General features: G+C 43.1%; 1 protein-coding gene across 3 annotated transcripts in view; it reads left to right on the top strand.

Annotated features, from left to right (window-relative positions):
* The window catches only part of LOC111141689 (microtubule associated protein RP/EB family member 1), a 32248-nt gene extending 6043 nt beyond the window's left edge, over positions 1-26205 (top strand). For all 3 annotated transcript variants that reach the window (XM_022494445.1, XM_022494447.1, XM_022494446.1), the window contains exons 2-7: positions 85-208; positions 11213-11358; positions 13976-14183; positions 16843-16964; positions 22692-22844; positions 24460-26205. In XM_022494445.1, the coding sequence (XP_022350153.1) occupies positions 88-208; positions 11213-11358; positions 13976-14183; positions 16843-16964; positions 22692-22844; positions 24460-24516 (807 nt within the window). In that variant the 5' untranslated portion in view covers positions 85-87 and the 3' untranslated portion in view covers positions 24517-26205. The remainder of the gene's footprint in view (positions 1-84; positions 209-11212; positions 11359-13975; positions 14184-16842; positions 16965-22691; positions 22845-24459) is intronic.
* Positions 26206-26739: the final 534 nt, after the last annotated feature.

The following is a 26739-nucleotide window of genomic DNA, read 5'->3' as shown; positions in this document are numbered from 1 at the left end:
TCTGGGTGACTGACTTCAGGAAATGCTTGCTCTCCCTTGCACACCTAATAACGTAAGCCCTCCTCTTTTCCTCTCGTACTGTAGAAGATGGCAGTGAACGTATATTCAACATCAGTCACCAGTGATAACCTAAGTCGACATGACATGCTGGCCTGGATCAATGAGTCTCTGCAGCTGAATCTGACGAAGATCGAACAGTTGTGTTCAGGTAAGAGAAATCCACTAGACTATTTCTCCAGGAAAGCCTGCAGGTCCTTCAGGAATGTACAGGCCTGTATCTGACCTCAGAGGCCACAGGTTCAGGTTCTGTGTCTGGGCTGCCCTGTTTCTTCCTTTCAGCCCTGCCCCAGTTCCACTTCCAGAAGGAACTGTGCTGAGGGAGAGTGTGCTTCTTTGCCACCATCTTGACATTCTGAGGCCTGCCACTTAGCCCAGCTTCTCCATCTGCACTCTTGGGCATCCAGATTTGAAATGTTTCCTTCAAAGATGACATTTGTAACTGTTCTAGTTTATATTAGTTTTATCAGTAGCATGTCTTATTCCCAAGTAGTACAACACCAAAGTCAGGCAAATGCCATTTCAGCCACAGTTTTATTCAACTGTTGCTTAACAAGCATATTATAGAGAGGTAATGATTTAAGACGAGAATAGAAACTTTTTTTTCCTCCCCTGTGTATACTTTTTTTTAAAAGAATTTATTTATTTATTTGACAGAGACACAGCGAGAGAGGGAACACAAGCAGGGGGAGTGGGAGAGGGAGAAGCAGGCTTCCGGCTGAGCAGGGAGCCCTACACGGGCTCTATCCCAGGACCTTGGGATCATGACCTGAGCCGAAGGTAGAGGCTTAACGACTGAGCCACTCAGGCACCCCTCCTGTGTATGCTAATTGACATTTAAAAAAAACTAGAAAGAAGAAAATAAAAAATGCCATTAGTTCCATTATTCAGAGAAAACTGCTGTTGGGCTGTTTTCTTTCACTTTTCTATGCACGTATATATATTTGTGTATGTTCCAGGTTTTTTCACTTGGCTCTATTGTGGATATTCTCTAGTGTTACTCACTGTCATAAAAATAACTTGTTTTTAATGGCCTTGTGCTATTTCTATGGTATTCTGGAGTTAATATGTTTCTGATTTGGGAACATTTAGGTGGCTTCTAATTTTACCATAGTGATTTCTAGAAATAGAATTACTAGATCAGAGGGTATGAACTCTAGGCTCTTGGTAATTATTTTTCGTGAAGATGTTATTTGTTTCTACTTCCTCTAAAGACTTCCTGTCTCATCTTTGGGGGTTCTGCTGATTGCCCTTGACTGTCATCACATGATAAGGATTGTGTTGGGATTACCAAAATTGGGTCTACCAGATAGAGGTGGGGTTAAGAATATGCCAGAAGGATGAGATGTATATGTTGCTGCTACTTCAATTCTTACCGTATTTGTGGGAGAGAATTAGAATTATTACTGGGTGTAACAACAGTAGTCATTTGATTGAACACTTATGTGCCAGGGTCATGTAGATGCTTTCCCAATATCTCTTCATTCAGTTCTCACTATATTTCCCATGAAGTGGAGATGTTTATTAACCCCAGTTTACAGATAAGGCACTGGGCTTAGAAAAACTGGGTAACAAGTCCTGGGTTATAGAACCAAGAACAGAATTGAGACTCAAACCTTTGTTCAAATCAGGAGCCGAGGTTCTTCAATCCCCATGCCCTGCTCGGCAGGGGCTCAGACTTTTCCTTTACTGGTGCCATTTGGATTTATGTATGTATTTATGAATGATTTTATTTATGATTTTATTTTTAATTAATCTCTGTATCCATCATGGGGCTTGAATTTTCAACCCATGATCACGAGTGCATGCTCCACCAGCTGAGCCAGCCGGGTGCCCCCATTGCTTTTGGGGTGTCCGGGTGGCTTAGTTGTTGCGTGTCTGACTCATAATTTTGTCTCAGGTCATGATCTCAGGGTCATGGGAGGTGCCGAGGGGGGAGTCTGCTTGAGAGTGTCTCTCTCTCTCTCTCTCCTGCCCTTCCCTTGCTCATGTGTGCTTGCTCGCTCTCAAATTAATAAATACAGTTAACTGCTTTCATTTATTTTAAATAAAATGAATTCAGTTCTGTTCTTCCTTATTTTATAGCTGGATCCTAGTCTTGCTCTTAGTTTCATTTGCTCGTCTTGTTCCATCCTCTGTGAAGGTTAATCTCCATTTTGCAGATGGTTGAGGGGAGGCTCTTTAGGAAGTTGTGTAGTGAAAAGATGTTGTACATGAGTCATGCTAGTCTCTCACTCGTTACTTTAGTTGTGGCAGGCGCAGGTTAGCATAGGCCCAGGTTGTTAGCCTTAGACCTGTGCTGTCTCCCCCCGCCCCAGTTTCTGTTTGTTTCCTCAGTCCCATCACCACATCCCCATTTGTTTGAGGCTCTTAAAGCACTTGCTTGTCCCGTGTTTTCTGACTAATATGGGGATGAGGTCATCCCAGTTTTCATCAGGGCCAACTTTTTCACCAGGAGTTTCTCCCTAAAATTTACCTGTTTCCTTAAATATACTCTGAAATTTATTTTCCTTAATTTAGATTTCTTCTTTTAAAGATTTATTTATTTTTAGAGAGAGAAAGGGAGAGAGCATGCAGGTGTGGGTGGGGGAGGGGCAGAAGGGGGGAGAGAGAATCTTGAGCAGATTCGTTGCGGGGCTCGATCTCACAGTGCTGAGATCATGACCTAAGTGGAAATCAGGAGTTGGATGCTAACCGACCGAGCCACCTGGGTGCCGCTAGATGTCTTTTCATGTGTAGATAAGTGGTACACATATGATCTGGCTCCAGATTTAACCTCATTCAGAGAGGGAGCTGTAGTGGGTACTTAGAACTGGGTGTGAAGAGGCTTCAGTGTGCTCTGAGCTGTGTGATTTTGGACAACTCCTTTAATGTTCTAGTTCCTCATTTTAAACTGTGGTAGTTGAACCAGGCCTACCTGTAAAAATAGCTCTCAGATATGGAGTCTGTGCCAGACCCTGGATGTGAGTGTAGATCTCTCAAGGGAGTGTGCATATGCTCCTCTTACAAACGAGGAGACTGCCTGTGGGGCACAGCTTGTGCATTGCAGAGCCTGGTTTTGAACCCAGATCTTTCTGACCACAGAATATACACTCTTTCTGCTGCATCCATGTTATATCTTTTTTTTCATGTTGTATCTTTTTAAAAGAAGCATTTGGAAGAGTTAAACAAATGGCAGTTACATATAATTAATTGCAATGATATTGTCTAATTGAAAATCCTTGTGAAGAATTTCAACTTTGCAACCTACCTGCCATTTTTCTTACCCTGGGTAAAGTGCTTTTCCATAGCAGAGAGTGCTAAGTGCAGGACACTTAACTGTGATTTGTAAGCAAACTTTATTCATTCATAGCTAGTTTTCCTCTGAGAGCTATACACGACTTCTCTCTAAGTATGTAGATGGTTGCATGGTGTTTCACTTTGATATTTAGAAAACTAGGTCTCAGTTTTCAGTGTGAGGCTAAACAGGATGAGCTGCAGACACGATGTCCCTGTGGAAGGACTGCTGCTGGGGCATCAGAGTCCTAGAGTAAATGAGGTTCCTGAGACCCTTGCGTTTTCTGAGGCCTAAGCAGAATCCCAGTAGCCTTTAATGCTGCTGGTCCCTCCCAGTCTTACCTCTGATGAGCAGAGGATAGAGCTGACTAGAATTTTCTACGAAACCCAAGCCTTGAAGGGTAGGAATAGGTTTTTCTCTGGGGAGCATGAAGCTCTGAGGTCCTACACCATTAATGTGCTGGTTGCCTATGAAATGGCTGAGGTTTGTCAGCATTGTGACCCCACCCTGCCCCGCCCCACCTGCCCCAACAGTGAAACAAGTCTTTGCTTGGCTCTTGTTAGGTAAGGCGAGGATAACTTTCTGTCATAGTTGGTAGGTTGTTTAGAGATTCATTTCCATTCCATAGTCTCCTTGTGTTTGCGAGCTAGTCATTAAGTATTTTGGAAAGATAGCCATCAAGGAAAGAATGATTTGGATGAGGGATTACTTGTATCAGAAAGGGGATGCTGGTTGTTTTTTGTCAACCAGTCCTCTGTTCCCTCACTTCCATTCCATGTTCAGGACCTTTGCATGTTTCCAAGGGCCCAGCACGGTTCTTTGAACCGGTAGAGTGGCCCTCGCTGAGTGTTTTCGGCTCCCCCTTCTCTTCTTGTCTTCTCCGCTCTAGCCTGGCTCCATAGTTCCTATGCTGCACGGATTAGGAGATGTGCGTGGTGTGCAGATGCTCCGTGGCAAATGCTAGATTTCCTTATCTCTCAGCTTGTTGTAGGAGCCCTTGAGTTTCTCTAAAATGGCCTGTCAATCTTGCTTATGCTCCTCTGAGCGTCACCATGTCCCTCATCAGGCTTCCTCTACTTCGTTTTCTCCTCGAGTTAGCTCTCTTTTCCAGACACCACTTTGGGCCATGATGCCACCATTTTTCCAGTGTTGCAGGTCTCGAAAGAGACTAATTCACCAAGTTCCATATGGTCTTCTGATGGGTGTTGTGAATCTAGCCCTTTCTCCGTTTGTTCACTGCTGCTGTAGTGGGCTCCTCACCAGGCACGGGTTCCCTCTGGGTTCCCCCAGTCGGTTCCCCTGCTCCCACTCTTTAGCACCACTGTGGTCTGCAGCCTTTCTTAGAGAACATTTTTATTGGGTCACTCCTCTGCTCAAGAAAGGATTTCTTCCAGCTTTTTTGCCTGACTCTTCAAGTACCTCCTTGGTTTTTCTTCACCATAATTAAAACAAAACAAAAGACAAGAAACTTCTAATTATAAGCTGTTAGGTCTTACAAAACATATTAGAAGAAACCGTAATCTGCTGTAATATGACAAGTTTGTGGTAGTCGTAATCTTTTAGATATATTTTTCCCTCTAGTTTGGCTTTATTTATTCAGCACTTATCATAGACCAGGCGCTTTCCAAAGTGCTCTACATATATAACCTGGAAGGTAAGGACTATCATCCCTATTTTATACATGGGGAAATTGAGGCATAGTGAGGTTAAACAACTTGCTCAAGGTCATTTATTGTAGCTGTACTTTCAGTATTTAGTTATAATTATTAAATATAATTGACACACACTTTATACAGTTCTTTTTTTTTTGAATATTTTGAACTAACTGAAGGTCCCAAAGTGGTTTAAAATTCAAAATGAACAAAAAGATAAACAGTGAGAAGTGTCTTCCTTAACCCTGTCAACTAGCCACCCAGTTTCCTGCTCCAGAGAGAATGTATAGGTACAAGCAAAAACATCTGTCCATATTTTGTGCTCTCTTCCCCCTTTTCTACACTGATGGTAGCACGTTTAATCACACGATGTATTCCGGAGGGTGTTACATATTGGCAGTTTATTGGATGCCACTTTCCTTTCTGTTTTGGCTGTGTAGATTCTAATTTTCTTGAAGCAGTCCCCTTTCGGACATTTGGTTTCTTCCTGGTCTGTTGCTCTTACAGACTCTTACACTAAGTAACAAGCACATATGTGCTGGACAGTTTTGTTTCCTGCTTTGCTTTTATTTATTTATTTAAAAAGATTTTTATATATTTGTTCACAGAGAGAGAGAACACAACAGGGGGAGCAGCAGGCAGAGGGAGGAGGCTCCCTGCTGAGCAAGGAGCTGGATGTGGGACTCGATCCCAGAATTATGAGATCATGGCCTGAGTTGAAGGCAGATGCTTAACCAACTGAGCCACCCAGGCGTTCCTGTTTCCTGCTTTTAAAATTAAAATAGTATTGGGGTGCCTGGGTGGCTCAGTCAGTTAAGTGGCCGCCTTCGGCTCGGGTCATGATCTTAGGGTCCTGGGAATGAGCCCTGCATTGGGCTCCCCACTCAGCGGAGAGCCTGCTTCTCTCTCTCCCTCTGCCTGCCACTCTGCCTACTTGAGCTCTGTCTCTTTGTCAAATAAATAAATAAAATCTTTAAAAATAAATAGGTGAATAAAATTAAAATAGTATTATTTTTCCCATGTTAAAATATCTTGAGGCTGATTTTTTTTTTTTAAGGATTTTATTTCTTTATTTGACAGAGATCACAAGTAGGCAGACTCCCTGCTGAGCAGAGAGCCCGATGCGGGGCTCTCTCCCAGGACCCCAAGATCATGACCTGAGCCGAAGACAGACACTTAACCCACTGAGCCACCCAGGCACCCCTTGAGGCTGATTTTTAATGTCTGCATTAATGACTCCTCATAGCCCTCTGTTTCCAGTTTTATTCATCCTTTAAGATGACTCCAGCCATGGGGCGCTCTCTGCTCGGCAGGGAGCCTGCTTCCCTTCCTCTCTCTCTGCCTGCCTCTCCGCCTACTTGAGATCTCTGTCTGTCAAATAAATAAATAAAAAATCTTAAAAAGAAAAAAAAAGATGACTCCAGCCTCACCTATTCCCTAAAGTCTGAACGTTACGGTTAGTAGTCCGTGTGTTTCCTGTGTGTTGTGTTAGGACTTTGGTAGGTTTTCATGTGGAGTCTTCTTTTTTTTTTTTTTTTTAATAGACTTTTAAAAATTATTATTTATTTATTTGACAACAGAGATCACAAGTAGGCAGAGAGAGAGAGAGGAGAAGCAGGCTCCCCACTAAGCAGAGAGCCCGATGCAGGGCTTGATCCCAGGACCCTGGGATCATGACCTGAGCCCCGAAGGCAGAGGCTTTAACCCACTGAGCCACCCAGGCGCCCCCACGTGGAATCTTCTTACAGGGAAGCATCTCTTCTGCAGAATGTTGGCTACAGTTTTCATCTAATTCTCCAGGGGTCTCTGGACCTGAAAGGGTTGAGAGCCTGTGCACTTGAGATAGTGCAGGCTTTCGGAGCAGGTGTCACCGTATTTTGTGTTCTCTGCGTGGAGCACAGACTTTGCTAGGGTGAGGCCACAGCAGCTGGTGAGATTTGGTAGTTGACACAGTGACATACAGCTAGTCCTGCCCTAAGTCTGTCTGCATCCTCAGGCCACAGATTATGTGGGCCTGTTCTCCTGCCACAGGTCATTGGGTCAGCAGCTATCTGAGAGGGACCCTGCTTATGTTGCCAACCTTTGTTAAGGCAGACTGGAAGACAGGCCTCTTTTTAACCTGTTCTGTACCCAGTTGGGACATTTGTAGGCTAGGAGTTTTTAGCCTTTTTGTGAAAAGGAGAGGCTAGATTTTTTTCTTTTAAACATTTACCTTCTTTTTTTGTGTTCTGATTAGAAAAGTAATATTTACTGGGGCACCTGGCTGGCTCAGTCAGTGGAGCGTGACTCTTAATCTTGGGGTGGTGAGTTCGAGCCCCATGTTGGGTGTAGAGTTTACTTAAAAAGTTAAAAAAAGTAATAGTAATATTTCCTGTAGTACATAATTGAATATTTAAAAAACACAGTGCAGGGGCACCTGGGTGGCTCAGTGGGTTAAAGCCTCTGATTTCGGCTCAGGTCATGATCCCAGGGTCCTGGGATCGAGCCCCACATCGGGTTCTCTGCTCAGCGCGGAGCCTGCTTCCTCCTCTCTCTCTGCCTGCCTCTCTGCTTACTTGTGATCTCTGTCTGTCAAATAAATAAATAAAATCTTTAAAAACAAAACAAAACACAGTGCATTCAGTACTACCCCCCAGAGATGGCCACTATTCAGTCATTTTTGACCTAGAAAACAGTAATTTCTTACGGTTTAACCTGATACATTGTTTTTTTCACGCATACATATATATTAGAATGGTTACTGTTATATAACAGTAGATATTTTATAGGTATGTTTTGTATCTTTTTCTTTTAATATTAAATCTTGGGTTTCTGCCCAAATTAAGAAAATGTATTTTGAGTGCTTGCAATAATACTCTCTCAGGCAGCTGGTGTGCTGATTGATCGCTTCTACTTTTGGATGTAAAGGTTGTTCCTGTTTCATACTCCTGTGAATAAAGTTAGCATAGCCAGTTTCATAAGTGAATCCTTGCCCTATTCTTTTTTAATTACTTTCTTAGACTGAATCCGCATGCCCATGTGTTTATTGGCCATTTATATTTCTTTTGTGAATTGTCCCATTTGCTTTGTCCATTTTTAATGAGGTCTTAGTTTTTCTTTATGTATCATCTGTTTCAGCAAGTTGCAGCGTGGCATTTATTTTCCCCCATCCAGGAGATGTTTCTTTATTCAACTGGAGGGTATCGTAAGAGGATGTTGTGACACTGTGGAAAAGAGCAGTGGACAGGGAGGGCAGGATACCTGGGATCTGGTCCTAAGCTTTAGTCTCTGGCCCCTGTGGTCTTGGGCGACAGTTTTTTGTCCTCCATTTTTAAATTTATAATGGCTCTAAGGATTCTTCCAGCTCTAAAATAAAGAACTATGATAGTTCTTCAAGCAAATTTTTTTTCTTTTTAAAAGATTTTATTTATTTGATAGAGAGGGAGGAAGAGCAGGGGGAAGAGGGAGAAGCAGACTCCTGACTGAGCAGGGAGCCCATCAAGGGACTTGATCCCAGGACTACAGGATCGTGACCCGAGCCAAAGCAAGACATCCAACCAGCTGAGCCACCCAGGCGCCCCAAGGAAGTTTTTTGTGAGAAGCAGATGACCGTTGCTTTCAAGTGGTTTGGTTGACTTTAGTGGGAAGTCAGTGGCTGGCCTGAAAATAGTGTGTATTTAGTAAATGCACATTATTTTGCTGTTTCAGAAAAATACCTTTCATATATAACATAGTGCTGTGGATATAGATGCCTAGTAGATTATTGTGTGTGCGTGCATGCGTGTGTTTTGAGTTGATTTGTATGCATCAGGATCCAAACAAGATCTATATATTGCAGTTGGTAAATTATGACTTTAAAATCTCTTTTAAAATATAACAGGGGATGGGACGCCTGGGTGGCTCAGTTGGTTAAGCAGCTGCCTTCGGCTCAGGTCATGATCCCAGCATCCTGGGATCGAGTCCCACATCGGGCTCCTTGCTCGTCAGGGAGCCTGCTTCTCCCTCTGCCTCTGCCTGCCATTCTGTCTGCCTGTGCTCGCTCTCTCCCCCTCTCTCTCTCTGACAAATAAATAAATAAAAAAAAAAAATCTTAAAAAAAAAAAAAAAATATAACAGGGGCACCTGTGTGGTTCAGGTGGTTAAGTGGTCAACTCTTGATCTCAGCTCAAGTTTTTGATCTCAGGGTCGTGAGTTCAAGCCCTGTGTTGGGCCCTATGCCAGGTGTGGGGCTTACTTAAACAAAAAAATAAAAATAAAATGTAACGTATTACCCTTCTTTATGCTATGAGTTTGTTAAACTGGGTCATTGTCCTCTAGCATTTAGGAAGCTATTTGTGTCCCTATTTTAAAAATAAAATATTGCTAATTCAGTGCCTGGTATATAGAATTCCTTCAGTATATTTTTGTTAGATGTGGAAGTAAATTGGGCACCTCGAAAACCAGGCTTTCACTTTTTTTTTTTTTTTTAAAGATTTTATTTATTTATTTGTCAGAGAGAGAGAGAGGGAGAGAGAGCAAGCACAGGCAGACAGAATGGCAGGCAGAGGCAGAGGGAGAAGCAGGCTCCCCGATGAGCAAGGAGCCCGATGTGGGACTCGATCCCAGGACGCTGGGATCATGACCCGAGCCGAAGGCAGCTGCTTAACCAACTGAGCCACCCAGGCGTCCCAGGCTTTCACTTTTTGATGCCTTTTTTCTACTCAGAATGTCACTTTGGTCACGGAGGTGCTTCTTTATTATTTTCAAAAATAATGATGGTGGCACTATTTATGCTAGAACTGGCAGGGAGCCAGATTGATCTGATTTAAAGTAAGTTGAATATGCATATGATGGTAGTCTCATTCTGCAGAACACGTTTTGCTTAGTCACCGGATTTCTTGCCTCCTTCCCTGGCTATTTCCTTTGGCATATCAGCACTGCAAGGGCACTAAGTGCACAGTGAAGCCTGCCCTATCTTAGGAGAGTGCAGTTCGGTAGGCATTAGAGAAATTACATTCATGGGAATTCTAAGCCCCAAGAAAATACTTTTGGGGAGGCTGATGGGAAAAAATGAGCAAGTGGAGGAAGGAATGGAATTGGAAAGAAGTGGGATGAAATATATGTAATCGTTTTCTATAGTTGATTTTAAAATAAAAAAAGTTAACTTTGTTTATAAACTGATAGGCGAAGTTTATTTAGAGATGTAAAACCTCAGGGAGACAGACATCTTAGAAAAACATTTATTTAACCTAGGTCAGGGGATGACTCTGAAATACTTGGGAAATTCCTCCTCCTGCCGGTGGGGAGGAGGGTTTATCCTTGCAAAACATCAGACAGAATCACCTCTGTTTCCCTTCGTTCTCTTCTAGGGGTTCATTTTTCCTTGTAGTGGTCATTTTATTGTCGTATTTGTTTCTTACAAAGTTTTAACATTTCATAGGAACATTTCCTCTCTCCTTATCACAGGCTTCCAGATTGCAAGTATGTTAGAACTTAGGTGAAACCAGTCTTGTTATAGATTTCGAGAAATTGACTCTGACGTCAAGTGGTATTGAAGTTTTTGGGTTTTGTGGTTCACTTTTTTTTTTTTTTAAAGTTGTTGTAAGTAAACTGCCCACAGCATGGCTTGAACTCTCAACACCAAGATCAAGAGTCACATGCTCTACCGATTGAGCCAGCCAGGCACCCTATTATAGGTCTGCTTTACAACTTTTTAAGTTGTATGTGGGTTAAGTAGGTTTGGGTAAAAGTTCATCCTGCTTCTTTATTTATTTTAAATATTTATTTATTTATTCTAGGGAGCACATGGGGTGGGGTTGGGGGAAGCGGGGAAGCCTCAGAGGGAGAGAGAGAATTGCAAGCCAACTCCCCACTGAGTCTGGAGCCCAACCTGGGGTTGGGAGGGGAGTGCTCAATCTCACGACCCTGAGATCCTGACCTGAGCTGAAATCAAGAGTCAGATGCTCTACCAACTGAGCCACCCAGGCACCCCAGTTCATCCTGCTGCTGTTTTTTTTTTTTTTTTTAAGATTTTATTTGTTAGAGAGTGAGAAAGCACAAGCAGGGGGAGGGACAGAGGGAGAGGGAGAAGCAGGCTCCCCACTGAGCAGGGAGCCTGATGTGGGGCTCAATCCCAGTACCCTAAGATCATGACCCCAGCCAAAGGCAGACTCTTAACCGACTGAGCCCCCAGGCACCCGATCCTGCTTCTTTAATAGTAGTATTTAATGACCTAAGTGTGTATATTAATCTTCTGTTGTTCATTCAGGTGCTGCCTATTGTCAGTTTATGGACATGCTGTTCCCTGGCTCGATTGCCTTGAAGAAAGTAAAATTCCAGGCTAAGTTAGAACATGAATACATCCAGAACTTCAAAATACTACAAGCAGGTTTTAAGAGAATGGGTGTTGACAAAGTAAGTAAATTTTACTTTCATTTGGTTGTTTCTTAATTAGAAACTGTTACTAAGTATGTAGATGTTGGCCTGTAACTTTGGACATTTTCTACCCGGCCCCCTCAGTTTATATAATTATCTTTCTCCAGCTAAAATAGGATTTATTAGGAGCAGCATTTCTTTGTACCCTTCTTCCCCCGGTTCCCTTGTTGTCCTCTTCCTTTATTTTGAAGTTACTGGTGTCTGGAGGAATCTGCCTATAAATCTGTATTCACGATTTTTTAAAAAAATAATACTGTTTAATCTTTATTAGTCTGAGATTTAATCCTTTTTATCTCTGGATTTACTTCTATAAAGCATACCATGTGATAGAATAAGTAGTTCTAAGAGAAGAATCTAGAAGTATTGCTTTTTATAGTAGGGTACAAGGAAGATCCTTTATGTGTGCTGACAACTTCCCTTTTGCCCTTAAGGATATTTGAAAGTATCAGAAACATAGTCCACCAGGCTTCATTAGGACAAATATTATCTCTGTTTTAGTAGATAATGTATTACACAAAATTAAGCAGCCCCCCCCCCCATTTTTCTTTCTTTCTTTCTTTTTTTTTTTTTTAAGATTTTATTTATTAGAGTGTGAAAGGGGGAAGGAGCAGAAGGGGAGAGACAGAATCTCAGACTCCATACCAACCATAGAGCCTGATGGGACTCAATCTCATGACCCCGAGATCATGGCCTGAGCTGAAATCAAGAGTCTGATACTTAACTGACTGAGTCACCCAGGTGCCCCAGAATAGTTTATTCTTTTAAGCCATTTTTTGAGGAAATTTTTTTTTTTAATTAAAAGATTTTATTTATTTATTTGACAGAGATCACAAGTAGGCAGAGAGGCAGGCGGAGAGAGAGGAAGGGAAGCAGGCTCCCTGCTGAGCAGAGAGCCAGATGCAGGGCTTGATCCCAGGACCCCGGGATTATGACCTGAGCCGAAGGCAGAGGCTTTAACCCACTGAGCCACCCAGGTGCCGAGGAAATGTTTTTTAATAAAGTTTGTAGTCACACCTTAATTATCTCGCTGGTGTATCTTGTCTGTATTTACTTCAAAATCAGTCTTTCTATAATATATGAAATATGTATTTGTATTGAATGAATATCATTTAGGTACCAGGCATAGTTTGGTGTAGCTTATGTGCAGTAATTTTTCTTTTTATAGAATTGCTACTTTATTTTTTTGAACAAGGAAAAATTTTTTTTTTCTCTCAAGGATTTTATGTATTTATCTGAGAGAGAGAGAGGGAGAGAGCAAGAGAGGGAACACAAGCAGAGAGAGTGGGAGAGGGAGAAGCAGCTTTCCTGCTGTGCAGGGAGCCCAGTGTGGGCCTTGATCCCAAGACCCTGGGATCATGACCTGAGCCAAAGGCAACCGCTTAACGACTGAGCCATCCAGGCACCCCATGAACAAGGAAAATTTCTAAAGCATACAGAAGTAGAGTGAATAATGTGATGATCTCTCATGTATGTCAGCAGTTATCAAATGATGGCCAGTTTGTTTCAGATATCCCTTTACCCCACCTGCTGTACTCACAGATTATTGAGAATGAGTTCCAGATAACATTTCGTTTAAAATGTTTCAGTATCATACAGAGTAATTTCTTAAAATTCTATTTATTTGCTCAGAGAGGTGGATATAGTTCAAAATATTACATACATTCATTTTTTTTTAAGATTTTATTTATTTATTTGATAGAGAGACACAATGGACTTCCTGCTCAGCGGGGAGCCTGCCCCTCTCCCTCCCTCTGCTGTTCCCGCTGCTTGTGCTTATACACACTTGCTGCCTTTCTCTCTGTCAAATAAAATCGTAAAAAAAAAAAAATAGAAAAACATACCATTTTATAGAAATCTGATCTGGGACAGATTATTACCTTCACCTATTTTTTTTTTTTTAAGATTTTATTTATTTATTTAACAGAGACAGCGAGAGAGGGAACACAAGCAGGGGGAGTGGGAGAGGGAGAAGCAGGCTTCCTACTGAGCAGGGAGCCCGATGTGGGACTCGATCCCAGGACCCTGGGATCGTGACCCAAGCTGAAGGCAAACCCTTAACGACCTGAGCCACCTTGGTGCCCCACCTTCACCTGTTTTTAAGACAGAAGTCCCCCCCCCCTTTTTTTTTCTTGATGAAATTTTTTTCCAGCTTTTTTGAGATATGATTGACAAGACAGAATTTTCTTTAACATAGTTCACTATAGGTACCTGTGGTTGGTTTGTGCTCTGGGTTTCCTACTTGGTGATGGGCACTGTGGCCATGCAAGTTGCCTGGGAGATTTACTTTTCAATGGAATGAATGTCTTATGATGTGCTTGGAATGTGTGTATGTGATTAATGTATAATATGTGTTCTTTTGCATTTCTGATTCCTTTTGATGGGGGGCGTTGGCAGGTCTAAGTACTTTGTGGAAGGCAAACTGTTTGAAACTTGCTGTATAAACTTTCAGGGGCTTACTTAGCACCAAGTTCTTGCCTCTAAACATTTTTTTTTTCTCCTTTTGGTAGAGCTTTATACTGATTTGATGCATGGGCACGTTTGATGCTTGCCAAAAACCTCTTGCTTTGGGCTAAATAGTCTTGGTATTTTTCTGCAGATAATTCCTGTGGACAAATTAGTAAAAGGAAAGTTTCAGGACAATTTTGAATTTGTTCAGTGGTTCAAGAAGTTTTTTGATGCTAACTATGATGGAAAAGACTATGACCCTGTAGCTGCCAGACAAGGTCAAGAAACTGCCGTGGCTCCCTCCCTTGTTGCTCCAGCTCTGAACAAACCGAAGAAACCTCTCAGCTCTAGCAGTGCAGGTAAAACTACAAAATAAAAACACCATTTCCGCACAAGAGTATTCCAAGTACTCGTTAGTCACCCGTTCATTCAGCCTTCAGCCAGAGGGTTTTGAGCCCCATAAACTTAGGGAGATTAAGGAGCATAATCCCAGTCGTGTGGCAGGATTATGATTGTGGCATCAGGCAGACCTCTGTTTGTTCCTAGGTCTCTCTAGCCCTGTGTAAGCCACTTTATCTCTTCCCCACAGTTTCTTCCTCTGTAAAATGGGAATTTTGATATTTGCCCCAGAGGGGGGTTCTTGAGGTTTTAATGAATTACTTTATGTAATGTTGCCAGTACTCTTTATTTGTATGGGCTAGAAATTCCTCAGGTTAGCTCACAAAAGGGAGCTTTAGTTTGAACACAAGGCCTTTTCCAGGGCCCTGAGATGGGAAGTTACAACCAGACCGCAACACCCAGGAACTGACGGAGATTTCTAGGTCTCTTAGGAACTGTGCTTGGCTCTCTGCATCATCATTCTGTCTGCAGACCAGCTTCCTGTGCTTATTGTGGCTTCCCTGGCCTCTCTAGAATTTGAGCTGCTAAGTGGCTTTGGCTTGCTATGATGCCAGCAGAATCTGGGAGGCAGTTTTTAGAGACCTTCTCTAAAAGGTTTTGGCTTGGTAGGTTTCCCAAAACCTCTTTGCAGTCGTGTATTCGTGGAACATTTGTATACCTAGGGACAGGGCAGATGTTCTTCAGATGCTAACTTCTCCTTTTCCAGAAGAGGAAAGAATATTAGTTAATGAGAGAGAGGCTGAACTGTCTGCTAGGTAGAGAGGGGCATTGCGTACTTTCTAATTTTCATAGCTTTATTGAGATATAATTCACTTGCCATACAGTTCACTCATTTAAAATGTACAGTTGAATTCTTTTTAGTGTATTCGCATATATGTTCAACTATCGCCACAACCAATTTTAGTACGTTTTTGTTACTCCCTAAAAGAAACCTTGTTTGTGTCCCATAGCAGTCACTTCCCATTTTCCCCTAGCTCTTCCCCCGCCCCCTCAACCCCAGGCAACCACTAATCCACTTTGTGGATTTACCTGTTCTGAATGTTTCACACAAATGGGGTCATACAATATTGGTCTTTGTGTCTGGCTTCTTTAATTTAGCATTATGTTTTCAAGGTTCATCCATGTCGTAGCACCTGTCAGTACTTCATTATTTTTAGTGACTGAATGATACTGCATTGTATGACTATATCACATTTTACTTTTTTATTTTAATTTTTTTTGGGAAGCAGAGGGAGAGAGAAAGAATCTTCAGCAGACTCCATGCCCAGTGCAGAGCCTGATGCGGGGCTTGTTCTCACAAGAGAACAAGAGAACACTGAGATCATGACCTGAGCTGAAATCAAGAGTCAGATGCTTAACTGGCTGAGCTGCCCAGGGGCCCCCACATTTTATTTATTCATTAGCTGATGATCATTTGGGTTGTTCCCCGCCTTGAACTGTTAGGAATAGCGCTGCTTTGAACATTCCTATACAAGTTTCTGTGTGGGCCTATGTTTTCATTTCTCCTGGGTATAAATCCGAAGATATCTACTTGTGGAGCACAATTCTTGGGTCATATGGTTCCTCTGTTTAACCTTTTACAGAACTACCTGAGTCTTTTCCAAAGTGGCTGCACTGTTTTATATTCCCATCAGTAGAGTGTGAGGGTTCTGATTTCTCCAAATACTTAGTGCTTAGCTTGCTAGAATGGGGATCTGCATAGATGCTGGGAACAGGCAAGTGGAGATTTGCAGTAAGCATTTAATCTTGGGGATAAAGATATACTAGAGATCACCCAGAGGAAGTGCCTGTATCGGCGGGTGAAAGCCTTACAGTTATTGAACATTTTGGGGTGTCAGGAAGATCAGATATTTCTAAGCCTGGCATCATGTACAGCTTTACAGAATAATTGCTAAAGAGATGATTAAAATCATGAACCATAAATTTACCTCAAGGTAGCCTGTTCTTGATTATTCTTGATTGTTTTAACCACTCTACTCTTTCCTTACTTTGTCAGCTTTTGGCTCTATTCACAGAGAAGTCTGTAAGTCCTAGTCAGGGCGCTGCTTTCCTCTCCTAACCCTCCTAACCTCCTTTTACAAGGTGAGCAAGATGCGGGTTTTGAGGTAACAAGTGGTAAGAGCAGTCTGCCACCCTTCTCTTCCCAAGCCAAGGAGTTTGAGGTTCTCAGATGGGGGCATCTAACTTTCCGGATGGGAGACGTCGGGCACCCGGTGGCAGCTGGGACTGTGAGCCCCTCCTGGCATGAAGTTTGTCTTTGCTCCACGAAGTTACCCTCTGTGTGGATTTGGTTGGAGCTAGGTTAAGGTAGATTGTTGGTGTGCGCCAGAAGGACTGTGTCGCTTTCAGATGATAGTGCTCTTTACCCCAGCAGAAAAAAGACCTCACAGAGGGACTCCTTCCCAGCACAAAAGATGGTGGCTAAAATTGGTACTTAACTCTGCTGCCATAGAAACCGCTCTGGGCAAACTCGGGAGTGCGGTCTTGCATGCTGGGCTCTCTACATTGGGTCCCTGCACCGCACAGCTGTGGAGGGCCGTTGGTCACAGCCTCCTCTTGTCTGGTGGGTTTTTTATCTTGAAGTTTCTCCTCTTAAAAAAAGCTCTGCTGCTCTCTCAGCTCCACAGAGGCCCATTGCAACACACAGAACTACTGCAACCCCTAAGGCTGGCCCGGGTGTGGTGCGAAAGAACCCTGGTGTGGGCAACGGGGATGACGAAGCAGCCGAACTGATGCAGCAGGTAGGCACTGCCTCTGTCCGAGACAGGAGTCACTTCAGGAGAAAGGGTGCTGGGCAGCCCTGACCAGGGGAGGCCTGTCTCTGTTCTCGGAGGAAGGCCTGCCTTGTCCGCCTGCTGAAGCAGTCCTCGGCGTGAGTTGTGAGCACTTTGGGTGCTGTGTGGGGACTGGGAGTGTGGGGGTGTGGGTGGAAGAGTGGGATCGGGCGTGTCTAAGATGTGTTAGTGTGACAGAAGCTGGTGTCTTTGGAAACCCGCCTGTACAGTAGAACCATGTCGACGATCTCCGGAACACCGCTCACCGTTCTGTGGGATTCACAGAGTGTCTCTTGAATTTTGGCTCCGACAGAAGATAAAGGAGAGTTTCTTTCTAAATAGTAAATAAAAAAGATTCTCTGGTATCTGTGCTGAAATCCTGGGTCACTAGAGATCTAAGTTAGAGTGGAACTGGTGTGGAAAGCTCTTCTGTTCTTATTTGTTCTGTGATTTGGAATGTATGCTTCAGGATTAGTTAAATATCCTGAAGGTACTTAGCAGAGGTCACTGGATCTGAACAAAATTTAGATTTAGACATTTTTTCACCAACCCTTATAGTTTTATTTGTTTGCTTTTGGATGATTTTCTTCATTAATTCCAGTTTTAAAATCAAGGATGCTCTATGATTCCTGTGTGTTTGGAATTGAATCCTTTCACTTTCCTGAAAGCCAAGTCCTAAAACCTGGGGGCAGTGGCCTCACTTGAACCTGGAACCTCTCGTGACCCTAGCCCTGCTCCTAGGAGATCAGGACCTAAGAGCCTGCCCAGAGATGATATTTGTTGTTTCTTTGTTTGTTTTAAAGATTTATTTATTTGACAGACAGAGACCATAAGCGGGGGGGAGGGGGGGCGGGCGGCGGGGAGGGGGGGAGCTGGCTCCCTGCTGAGCAGAGAGCCCAATGCGGGGTGGGATTCCATCCCAGGACTCTGAGACCATGACCTGAGCTGAAGGCAGAGGCTTAACCCACTGAGCCACCCAGGCGCCCCTGGGTTTTTTTTGTTTTTTGTTTTTTTTTCAGTCTTTTGATTTGTGTGTGCCCTGTGCTTCTAGGTGCCGATGTCAAGGTACCTTATCTGGGCCACCATCCCCATTAGTGTGGCTGCCTTGAGTACCCTCTGGGGACTGTCACTGTGAAGTACAGAAATCCTGGAGAGTAAGGAGACTGCCCTGTAACTGTTGGTTTCTAGGCAAGGATGTACACAGGAAGCACAGGGAAGAACAGTGTTGCTAATGCCAAGGCTGGGTGGCCAGCCCGGGCTTCTTGTACTCTCTAGGAGAAGATGCAGTGGATTCTGTGGGCCTGCTGCTCTTGGCACAGCTAATGTCCTGTGTGATGGGGCACAGGTTTTGGGTTGTATAGATTTGGGGATTTTTCTGGCTCTGTTGCTTCTACTTGGGGCAAGTCAGTTAGCCTCTCTGAACTTACTGTGTTGTGTGAAGTGGGGCTAATATTTTGCTCATAGTAGTTGAGCTGATGTTATGTCAGGTCCCTGGAATGGCATCTGGGATAAAAGAGGAAAATGGCTGTGGATAAAAAACAGTTGTGATTATTATGGTTCTTGTCCATGGTCTTGATAGAGCAAAATAGATTTTGGAGTGTCTTTTTTAAAAAGTTCACAGGAATCAGATTGTCTTCACAAATGTTAATAATAAAAACAAAAATAACGGACATTTTTAGAGTGCTTTGTCTTTGCTCTAGTGAGTACTTCACTTCTGCATAAGTCCTGTGAGGTCTCACAGATAGGGACAGTGTACCTGGGGAGGTTGAATGACCTGCTCGGAGGGTGGAGTTAGCTGCCCAAGCCCTGTCTCCAGAGTACTGAGGCTTGCGCAGGCTTTCCTTTTTTGTTTTTTTGTTTTTTGTTAATATGAAGGATTTTTTTTTTTTTTTTAGGTTTTCTCCAGGTTGCCAGAGTCCTTATCTGTAACACCCTGTTACTGACTTCCTTGGCTCTTTTACCTGGTCTGTCTGGCCTCTAGAATTATTTGAATTTGTGGCCTTTGACAAAGGTGTGGAGGTCTGGGAGATGTAAATGATATGGGAAATAGAGCCAGACCAGCTTCTTAGGGCAAGAGGACAGCGGTGTATTCTACATGGGTTACCTCATGTAGCAATTCTGCATTCTTTTTTTTTTTTTTTTTTTTTAAAGATTTTATTTATTTATTTTACAGAGAGAGATCACAAGTAGGCAGAGAGGCAGGCAGAGAGAGAGATAGAGGAGGAAGCAGGCTCTCCGCTGAGCAGAGAGCCCGATGCAGGACTCGATCCCAGGACCCTGAGATCATGACCTGAGCTGAAGGCAGAGGCTTAACCCCACTGAGCCACCCAGGTGCCCACAATTCTGCATTCTTAAGGCATCCTGGAGTTTACTTTGATTTGATTTGAGTCCAGAGCAGTACTGTTCAAGAGAAATAGAATGCAAACCAGAAATGTGAGGCACATACATAATTTGAAATTTTCTAGTAGCCACGTTAAAAAAAGGGAAAAGAAAAACACGAAATTTCTTCTAATAACCCATTACCCAGTGTATCCAAAGTATTACCATTTTAACATGTAACTAATACAAGTAATCGTCAGTGAGATACTTTATGCTTGAAGACCGTACTAGGTTTTTTGAAAGCCAGTGTGTATTTTTGTGTATTTAATATTTGCTGCCTGTCTCAATTGCATTGGCCACATTTCAAGTACCCAGATAGCCACTTGAGGCTCCTAGCTACTCTGCTGGCCAGTGCAGGTCCAAAGCATTCTCCCTAGGTTTCCTAGGTTATAGCTATTACTTTACTACCAGAGAAGGTTTAAGAGTGGCATTGATTACGAGCCACAGAGTTTTAACAATCTCCTAGGTAAGCATTTAGAGGAATGGGGAGCGAAAGCCAGTGACTTTCAGTGTATACTCACTGTTTCTTGTGGATATATCTTTTTTTTTTTTTTTTAGACTTTTATTTATTTATTTGACAGATCACAAGTAGGCAGAGAGGCAGGCAGAGAGAGGAGGGGAAGCAGGCTCCCTGCTGAGCAAAGAGCCCGATGCGGGGCTCGATCCCAGGACCCTGAGATCATGACCGGAGCTGAAGGCAGAGGCTTTAACCCACTGAGCCACCCAGGCGCCCCTCTTGTGGATATATCTTTTTTTTTTTTTTTAAAGATTTTATTTATTTATTTGACAGAGAGATCACAAGCAGGCAGAGAGGCAGGCAGAGAGAGAGGAGGAAGCAGGCTCCCCTAGAGAGCAGAGAGCCCGATGCGGGGCTCGATCCCAGGACTCTGAGATCATGACCTGAGCCGAAGGCAGCGGCTTAACCCACTGAGCCACCCAGGCGCCCCTCTTGTGGATATATCTTATTGAATGATATGGAGGAAGCCTGCTTTGGCCCCTCAGTGGGGCCCAGAAGGCTGAGTTCTGGTACCCTTGATAATGTGTAGGCCAAGGACGTTGGAGTGGGTTTGTGAGGGAGGCACTAGTGAACCATGAGTGATGGACTCCAAAGTGTAGTATACCTTTTGACTTCCCTTTACTCCTAAGTCACTAATGTGATTAGTAGGCCTCTTCCCTGGCTCTTGGTTCTTAGAACTCAAGATTTAAGGCAGCTTCCTACTGCTGGGGTTGGTCAGTTCTCCCCCTCTTCCCCCTTTTTAAAAGATTTATTTTTTTTTTAGGGTGAGCTGGGGGAGGGGCAGAGGGAGAAAGAGGATCTGAAGTGGTTTCCTCGCAGAGCCTGATGCAGGGCTCGATCTCCCCCTGAGACCATGATCTGAGCTGAAATCAAGAGTCTGACTCTTAAACTGACTGAGCCACCCGGGTGCTCCAGTCTTGCCCTTCTATCTTCTATCCTGTCTCATACTCCACTTTGTGGCTGATAGTTTATTTCTATACATGGTTGTTTATTTATTTATATTATATTTATTTCATTGAAATTCTCAGGTTTTTTTTCTTTTTTAAAGATTTTATCCATTCATTTGACAGAGAGAGCGAGAGAGGGAACACAAGCAGGGGGAGTGGGAGGGGAGAAGCAGACTTCCCACCGAGCAGGGAGCCTGATGGAGGGCTTGATCCCGGGACCCTGGGATCATGACCCGAGCTGAAGGCAGACGCTTAATGACTGAGCCACCCAGGCGCCCCTGAAGGTCTGTTTGGAACCTTGATTCTGGTTTGGTCTGTTCAGGCCTTTGATGATGAACATTGAAATTAAGTAATTGACAGAATGGTCCCGGTGGTCCTGGACACCTGTTCTCATCTCTGGATGCGTCTTGACTGCAGCTTATGAAGGGGAGTTTTCTTCCACCCTCGGACAGGACTTGATCCCTTTGGCTATCTCTGGCTTCCTTGTGAGGCCATGGAGGAGCTAAAGCAGCTGTTTGCTTTAGTTTTTGCAGCTGGTTCAGAAGGTTGGACCAGATGGTGATGTCTCTGGTGCCCTTCTGGCTCTCAAAATTCCCTGCTGCCTGAATTGCGCTCAGTATCTGCACCTTTGATTTCCTAGCTCAGCCTTCCCTGTGGCCCCAACCTGTACTTGAGCAGTACTGTTTAAGAGAAATAGAATGCAAACCAGAAATGTGAGGCACATACATAATTTAAAATTTTCTAGTAGCCACGTTTAAAAAAAGGGAAAAGAAAACCATGAAATTTCTTCTAATAACCCATTACCCAATGTATCCAAAGTATTACCATTTTAACATATAACTAATACATATAATTGTCAGTGAGATACTTTATGCTTGAAGACAGTACATAAAACCCCAGGATTTTATGCTGCGTGGTACGCCGTGTAATTTGTATTTCAGTGAGAGTTAAGTTGAATTCACATGTCATAGAGTTGAATATACTGTAATGAAGATGTGCGCTGTGCTTAAAATATAAAGGGCCATGAGAGTTCTTATGACATTTGTCACTGTTGGCTAAATAGAGTCCTGGCCTAGGCACTGAGATTTAATTGTTCACTGGCCTTTTGTGGGAATTAAACCCCTCAGCAGGAGAATCCTTTAGCATGTGTGGTGAGCTGGCGAGATGCTTGGTGGAATATGCTGGGTCTGCTCCCTGCCTCTGTGTCTTCTCTCCCTTTTGAAATTCTCTTGGGAGAGAGGGCCAGGACCTTCTTCTCTTCTTTTGAGTCATGGAGTGCTCCCCTCATCCCCAACCTAAGGCGGCCCTGTGAGAACCACTGAGTTCTCCATGCCCAGGTCACTCTCTCTTCTAGCTGTCTTTGGCTAACAGTAGTCATCTGTAGTCAGTCTTCCTCTCCTGCCTTGCCATTTCTGTCCTGCTTCTCTGGACCAGACCCTCTCTTTCCATTGACCTCTACATGCAGAAAGACCTTGATTTCACTGACCAGTGCCTTGATAAGGACTCAGTTTATGCTTGTCAGTCACTTTGCTGGGCTGGGTTGTGGGTTCTGCCTCTGTATTTGTCTCAGAAATCCAGAGTTTTTCTCCTTGAACTTTTCTTAATCCCTGAGAAGTTCCTCATGATTACTGGTGTAGCCTGCCTCTTCCTGGGAGGCGTTATAGTCAGGGTGGCCATGAACAAGCCTACGTTATTTATCTGAAGCTGAAGAAAATTGATACTAAACAGAAGTGGGTTTTGATCCATGTTAGTGTGATGGAAGACCACGTCCTCGTTTGGCTTAGCGGTTTGTCTGATATGTTATTGGTATGTAAATGCTGAGTATCTCACCCTTTCCAATGTCTTATGCAGGTCAACGTATTGAAACTTACTGTCGAAGACTTGGAGAAAGAAAGAGATTTCTACTTTGGAAAGCTAAGGAACATTGAATTGATTTGCCAGGAGAACGAGGGGGAGAACAACCCTGTATTGCAGAGGATCGTGGACATTCTCTATGCCACAGATGTACGTGTTGACACCAGGATATTTTTTTTGCCATTTTTCCATCAGAGACAAAGTTAATTTTATCTGGTTGTTTTCAGCAGACTCAGTGCTGGTGCTTGCCCTGTTCCAGGATAGCAATTCATCAAAAGACTTTGACCTCTCAGAGTCATTCAGAGGTCATCTCTGCTCAGCCTCAGCCTCTGCCTTGAGGTCTGTGAGCCTTTGAGGCAGGAATAGGACAAGGAGATGGCTGGCTTGCCCAGATTCTGTGGTTTATGGCCGCTGATCGGTGATGAGTGCCACAAAATGCTCTTAACCCCACCATCCCCACTCCACCCCCTGCAACTTAGCTCCATTTTATCAGGCCCCCCTGGCATGACCTGGGAACCACGCTTACGGCCCCTTTTTGATGTCCCCTGCCCGTAGTTGTCAGATTGTGTCTTTGTTCCTCCTGCCCTGGAATGTGCCTGGTTCCCATTTCCTCTCAGTACTTTATGGTCTTGGGATCCATGTGTATTATTACACAGCTGAATCTGCTGATATTAATCATGACATGCTAGCTGATCAGGGAAGACTGATTTTTCCCTACATTTAGTTAGGATTTGGTATCTTGCTATGTATCTTGTTTAATGGCTTTGCTTATTTATAAATTCGCACACCTAGTAAGGTCTATAGGATCAAGCTACAGTGTATAAGTGTTTTATAGTATGCATGACAGTGTACAAATATAAGGAAATATTGATATTGTCGTTTACACTGTTCTCTAAATATGCCAAGTGAATTTCGGGGAATGAAGACAGATGACTGAAAAGATGATACTTTGTTCAGTAAATCCTTATTCTGGGTTTGCTCTTTGCCAGCTTCAGTGAGACAAAGATGATGAAGATATAGGGGTCCTTGGTCCAATCTGAGTTTTATTTTAGTGGCATTCTATCTTAAGTAAATTCAGCTGTAGAGATTTAGTTGAAAAAAAAAAAAAAAAGATGGTGGTCAAAGGGGAAGTCTGATTTTTCTGGTGCTGTAGCCGTTATCACATGCCAGAATGCCCTAGAGTGAGTGTGAGGTGGAAGCCGCAAATCGGCTGTAGCCTGTACCGTTGATGTTGGATCAGTCTTGGCAGCTCCTGTGGGATTATGAGTGTTTGGGGTAAACTCACGAGACCCACAGTGGCATGCACGGTCCTTAAGTGCCGTTAGAGGAGGGTGTAAAGAAAAGCTGGCTCTGTGGACCACTTATTGCAAGATCGCATGGTACTGAACTTTCGTGATGACGTCAGGGGTTTTTGAGGGTATGTTTTCTCTTTTAAAACAACCTTACTGAGGTAGGATTGACAATGAACTGTACCCATTTAAGTACAACTTGATGTGTGACATCATCACCATAATCGACATAATTAAGAAATCCACTTTGAGGATAAGTTTATGCTTAGTTTTTGCCTTTTGTGGGATGTGTTTCCACTGTCTAATTAAGTGGTGGTCACGTGGCCTTGTGCTAGTAAGTGTCAAATGTGCGGTAGAGACAGGAAGAGCCGTTGACTTTGAGAGGCTGTAAATATGAGGAAAGTGGCCCTACGGTAGAAACTGATCCTTCATTTGGTACTGAGTAATAGCTTTTCCCTCTCATTTTCCCATTTTAGGAAGGCTTTGTGATACCTGATGAAGGGGGCCCACAGGAGGAACAAGAAGAGTACTAACAGCCTGGATCAGCAGAGCAACATCCGAATTCTTCACTCCAAATCATGTGCTTAACTGTAAAATACCCCCTTTTATTATTCTTAGAGGACTCACTGGTTTCTTTTCATGAGCAAACAGTACCTCTTCTTAAAGTGCACTTTGCAGAAGTTTCACCCCTTTTCCAATGAGTTTGAGTTAGGAGCTTTTACCCTGTAGCAGAGCAGTATTAACATCTAGTTGGGTCACCTGGGGAACAAAGAGGCTGACCATGGGGCTCACCGAGTGGACACTGGTAACACTGATTGCTGGAGAAGGTGTTTTTATGTGATACACTGAGGTGGAGACCTCAGAGAAATGTAAAGACTGATTTGAATTTTAAGCTAATGTGAAATCTTGGCAGAGAACGTTTTAATAAATAAATGCCTTAAGAGTATTTAAAATATGCTTCCATATTTCAAAATAGAAAATGTAACATGACAGGAGATTTTCGTGTTTGACATTGTGTCTGGGAAGGAAGGGCCAGACCTTTGGACCTTTGGAATCTGCTGTTCATAGGCCTTGCAGGGTTGCTTGAATCCTCAAAGGCCTAGACCTTGGCCCAAAAGGAGAGTTTAAAAAGTTGCTCTGTAAAGCCATTCGGTGTCCTTGACCAATAGTATCCCTGCTCTAAGAAGCAAGAGGCATTGTTGCCTGGATGAATAGAGGGTGTGTTTCAGCCCTGAGATGTTTGAGTTGAAGAGCTTGAATTTCATTGAACATTTCTCTGATGATTTTTCCAGTTATCCCTGAAATTTCTATGTATTGTGTTTTTTGGGAAATGAGGTGTGTCCAGTTTTTAAATCTAACAACTACTTTTGGGGACTTGCCCACATCTCTGGGATTTGAATGCGGGTCGTGTCCCATTTTACTGTCTTTTAAGTTTACATTGAACATGTTTTTCTTCTCTGCTCCCCTCGCCCACTGGGGACTCCTCTTTGGCTCCTTAAAGTTTGCTGCTTAGAGTGTAAGTTCAGCAGGCAGGTGGTCATGCTGCAAGTTCTTTCTGGACCTCTGGCAAAGGGAGTGACCAATGAAGGCCATCGCTACCTTGGGATCTGCAAGGCTGGGTGTTCTCGGTACCTGCTGTCCACTGCCCTCCCCTGTTATCGGAATACTTTGCCAGTGCACTAATCTCTTTGGAGATAAAATTCGTTAGTGTGTTACTAAATGTTAATTTTCTTTTGCAGAAGATACAGTACCGTGTCTGAATTAATTATTAATATTTAAAATATTTCATTCCTTAACTCTTCCTCATTTGCTTTGCCCCTGGCCTATTCAGTTCCTTTGTTTGGCAGAATTCTGCAAAATGTGTGTCACCCACTACTGAGATTGTTCAGCCCCTGATGTATTTGTATTGATTTGTTCCTGGTGGTAGCTTGTCCTAAAATGTGTGTAGAAAGCAGATATTTTATGATAAAACTGTTGTGTAGTGCATGCTCTGTGTGGAATTCAGAGGAAAACCCAGATTCAGTGATTAACAATGCCAAAAAAATGCAAGTAACTAGCCATTGTTCAAATAACAGTGGTGCTATTTCTCTTTTGTGGCCTTTTAGACTTTTGTTGCCCTAAAATTCCATTTTATTGGGAACCCATTTTCCACCTGGTCTTTCTTGACAGGGTTTTTTTCTACTTTAAACAGTTTCTAAATAAAATTCTGTATTTCAAGAGTGTCATGTCTTCTGAAATTTGTCTTGCCCTGAGTATATTCTTTTAGGTTCAAATGGTAAGATACCGATTCTTCTTTCTTAAATTCAGAGTGATCTTTTCAATCTTTCACTGTTTTTTCAAATGTACTTATTTCTAAGCCTGTTCCTTTTTTCTCCGTTCTTCACATTACATTTCTCAGCCTCCTGCAGTTAGACATTTTCATGCTACTGTGAGAGGTCTTTGAGAAGTCCAGGGCTTGGCCCCAAAGCCTTGAAGCCTTTTCAGGTGGATTCCTCCTGAGAACTACAGCAGGACAGTGCTTGCTGGATGCCATGGGGAGATACTTTCTTCCCCCCAGAAAGTATGTTTCAAAGGCAGTGAACACAGTCTGAATCTATGAAATAACCTGAAATTGTCATTTTCCCCTCCCTTTTAAAACTCTATGCCATAAGAAATGAGTTCAAAAGGAGACTTGCTGCCATTTTCAGTATGAAATAAAGATAATGGGTAGGAAGTAGTTTCTCTATGATTTTTAGGGTTCTTGCCACAGTTATGGA

Source organism: Enhydra lutris, unplaced genomic scaffold (assembly GCF_002288905.1).
Source record: "Enhydra lutris kenyoni isolate GAN:26980312 unplaced genomic scaffold, ASM228890v2 scaffoldscaffold6, whole genome shotgun sequence".
NCBI classification, from domain to species: Eukaryota; Metazoa; Chordata; class Mammalia; order Carnivora; family Mustelidae; genus Enhydra; species Enhydra lutris.
The sequence above is the reverse complement of the archived record's forward strand: the minus strand, read 5'-3'. Positions and strand labels throughout refer to the sequence as shown.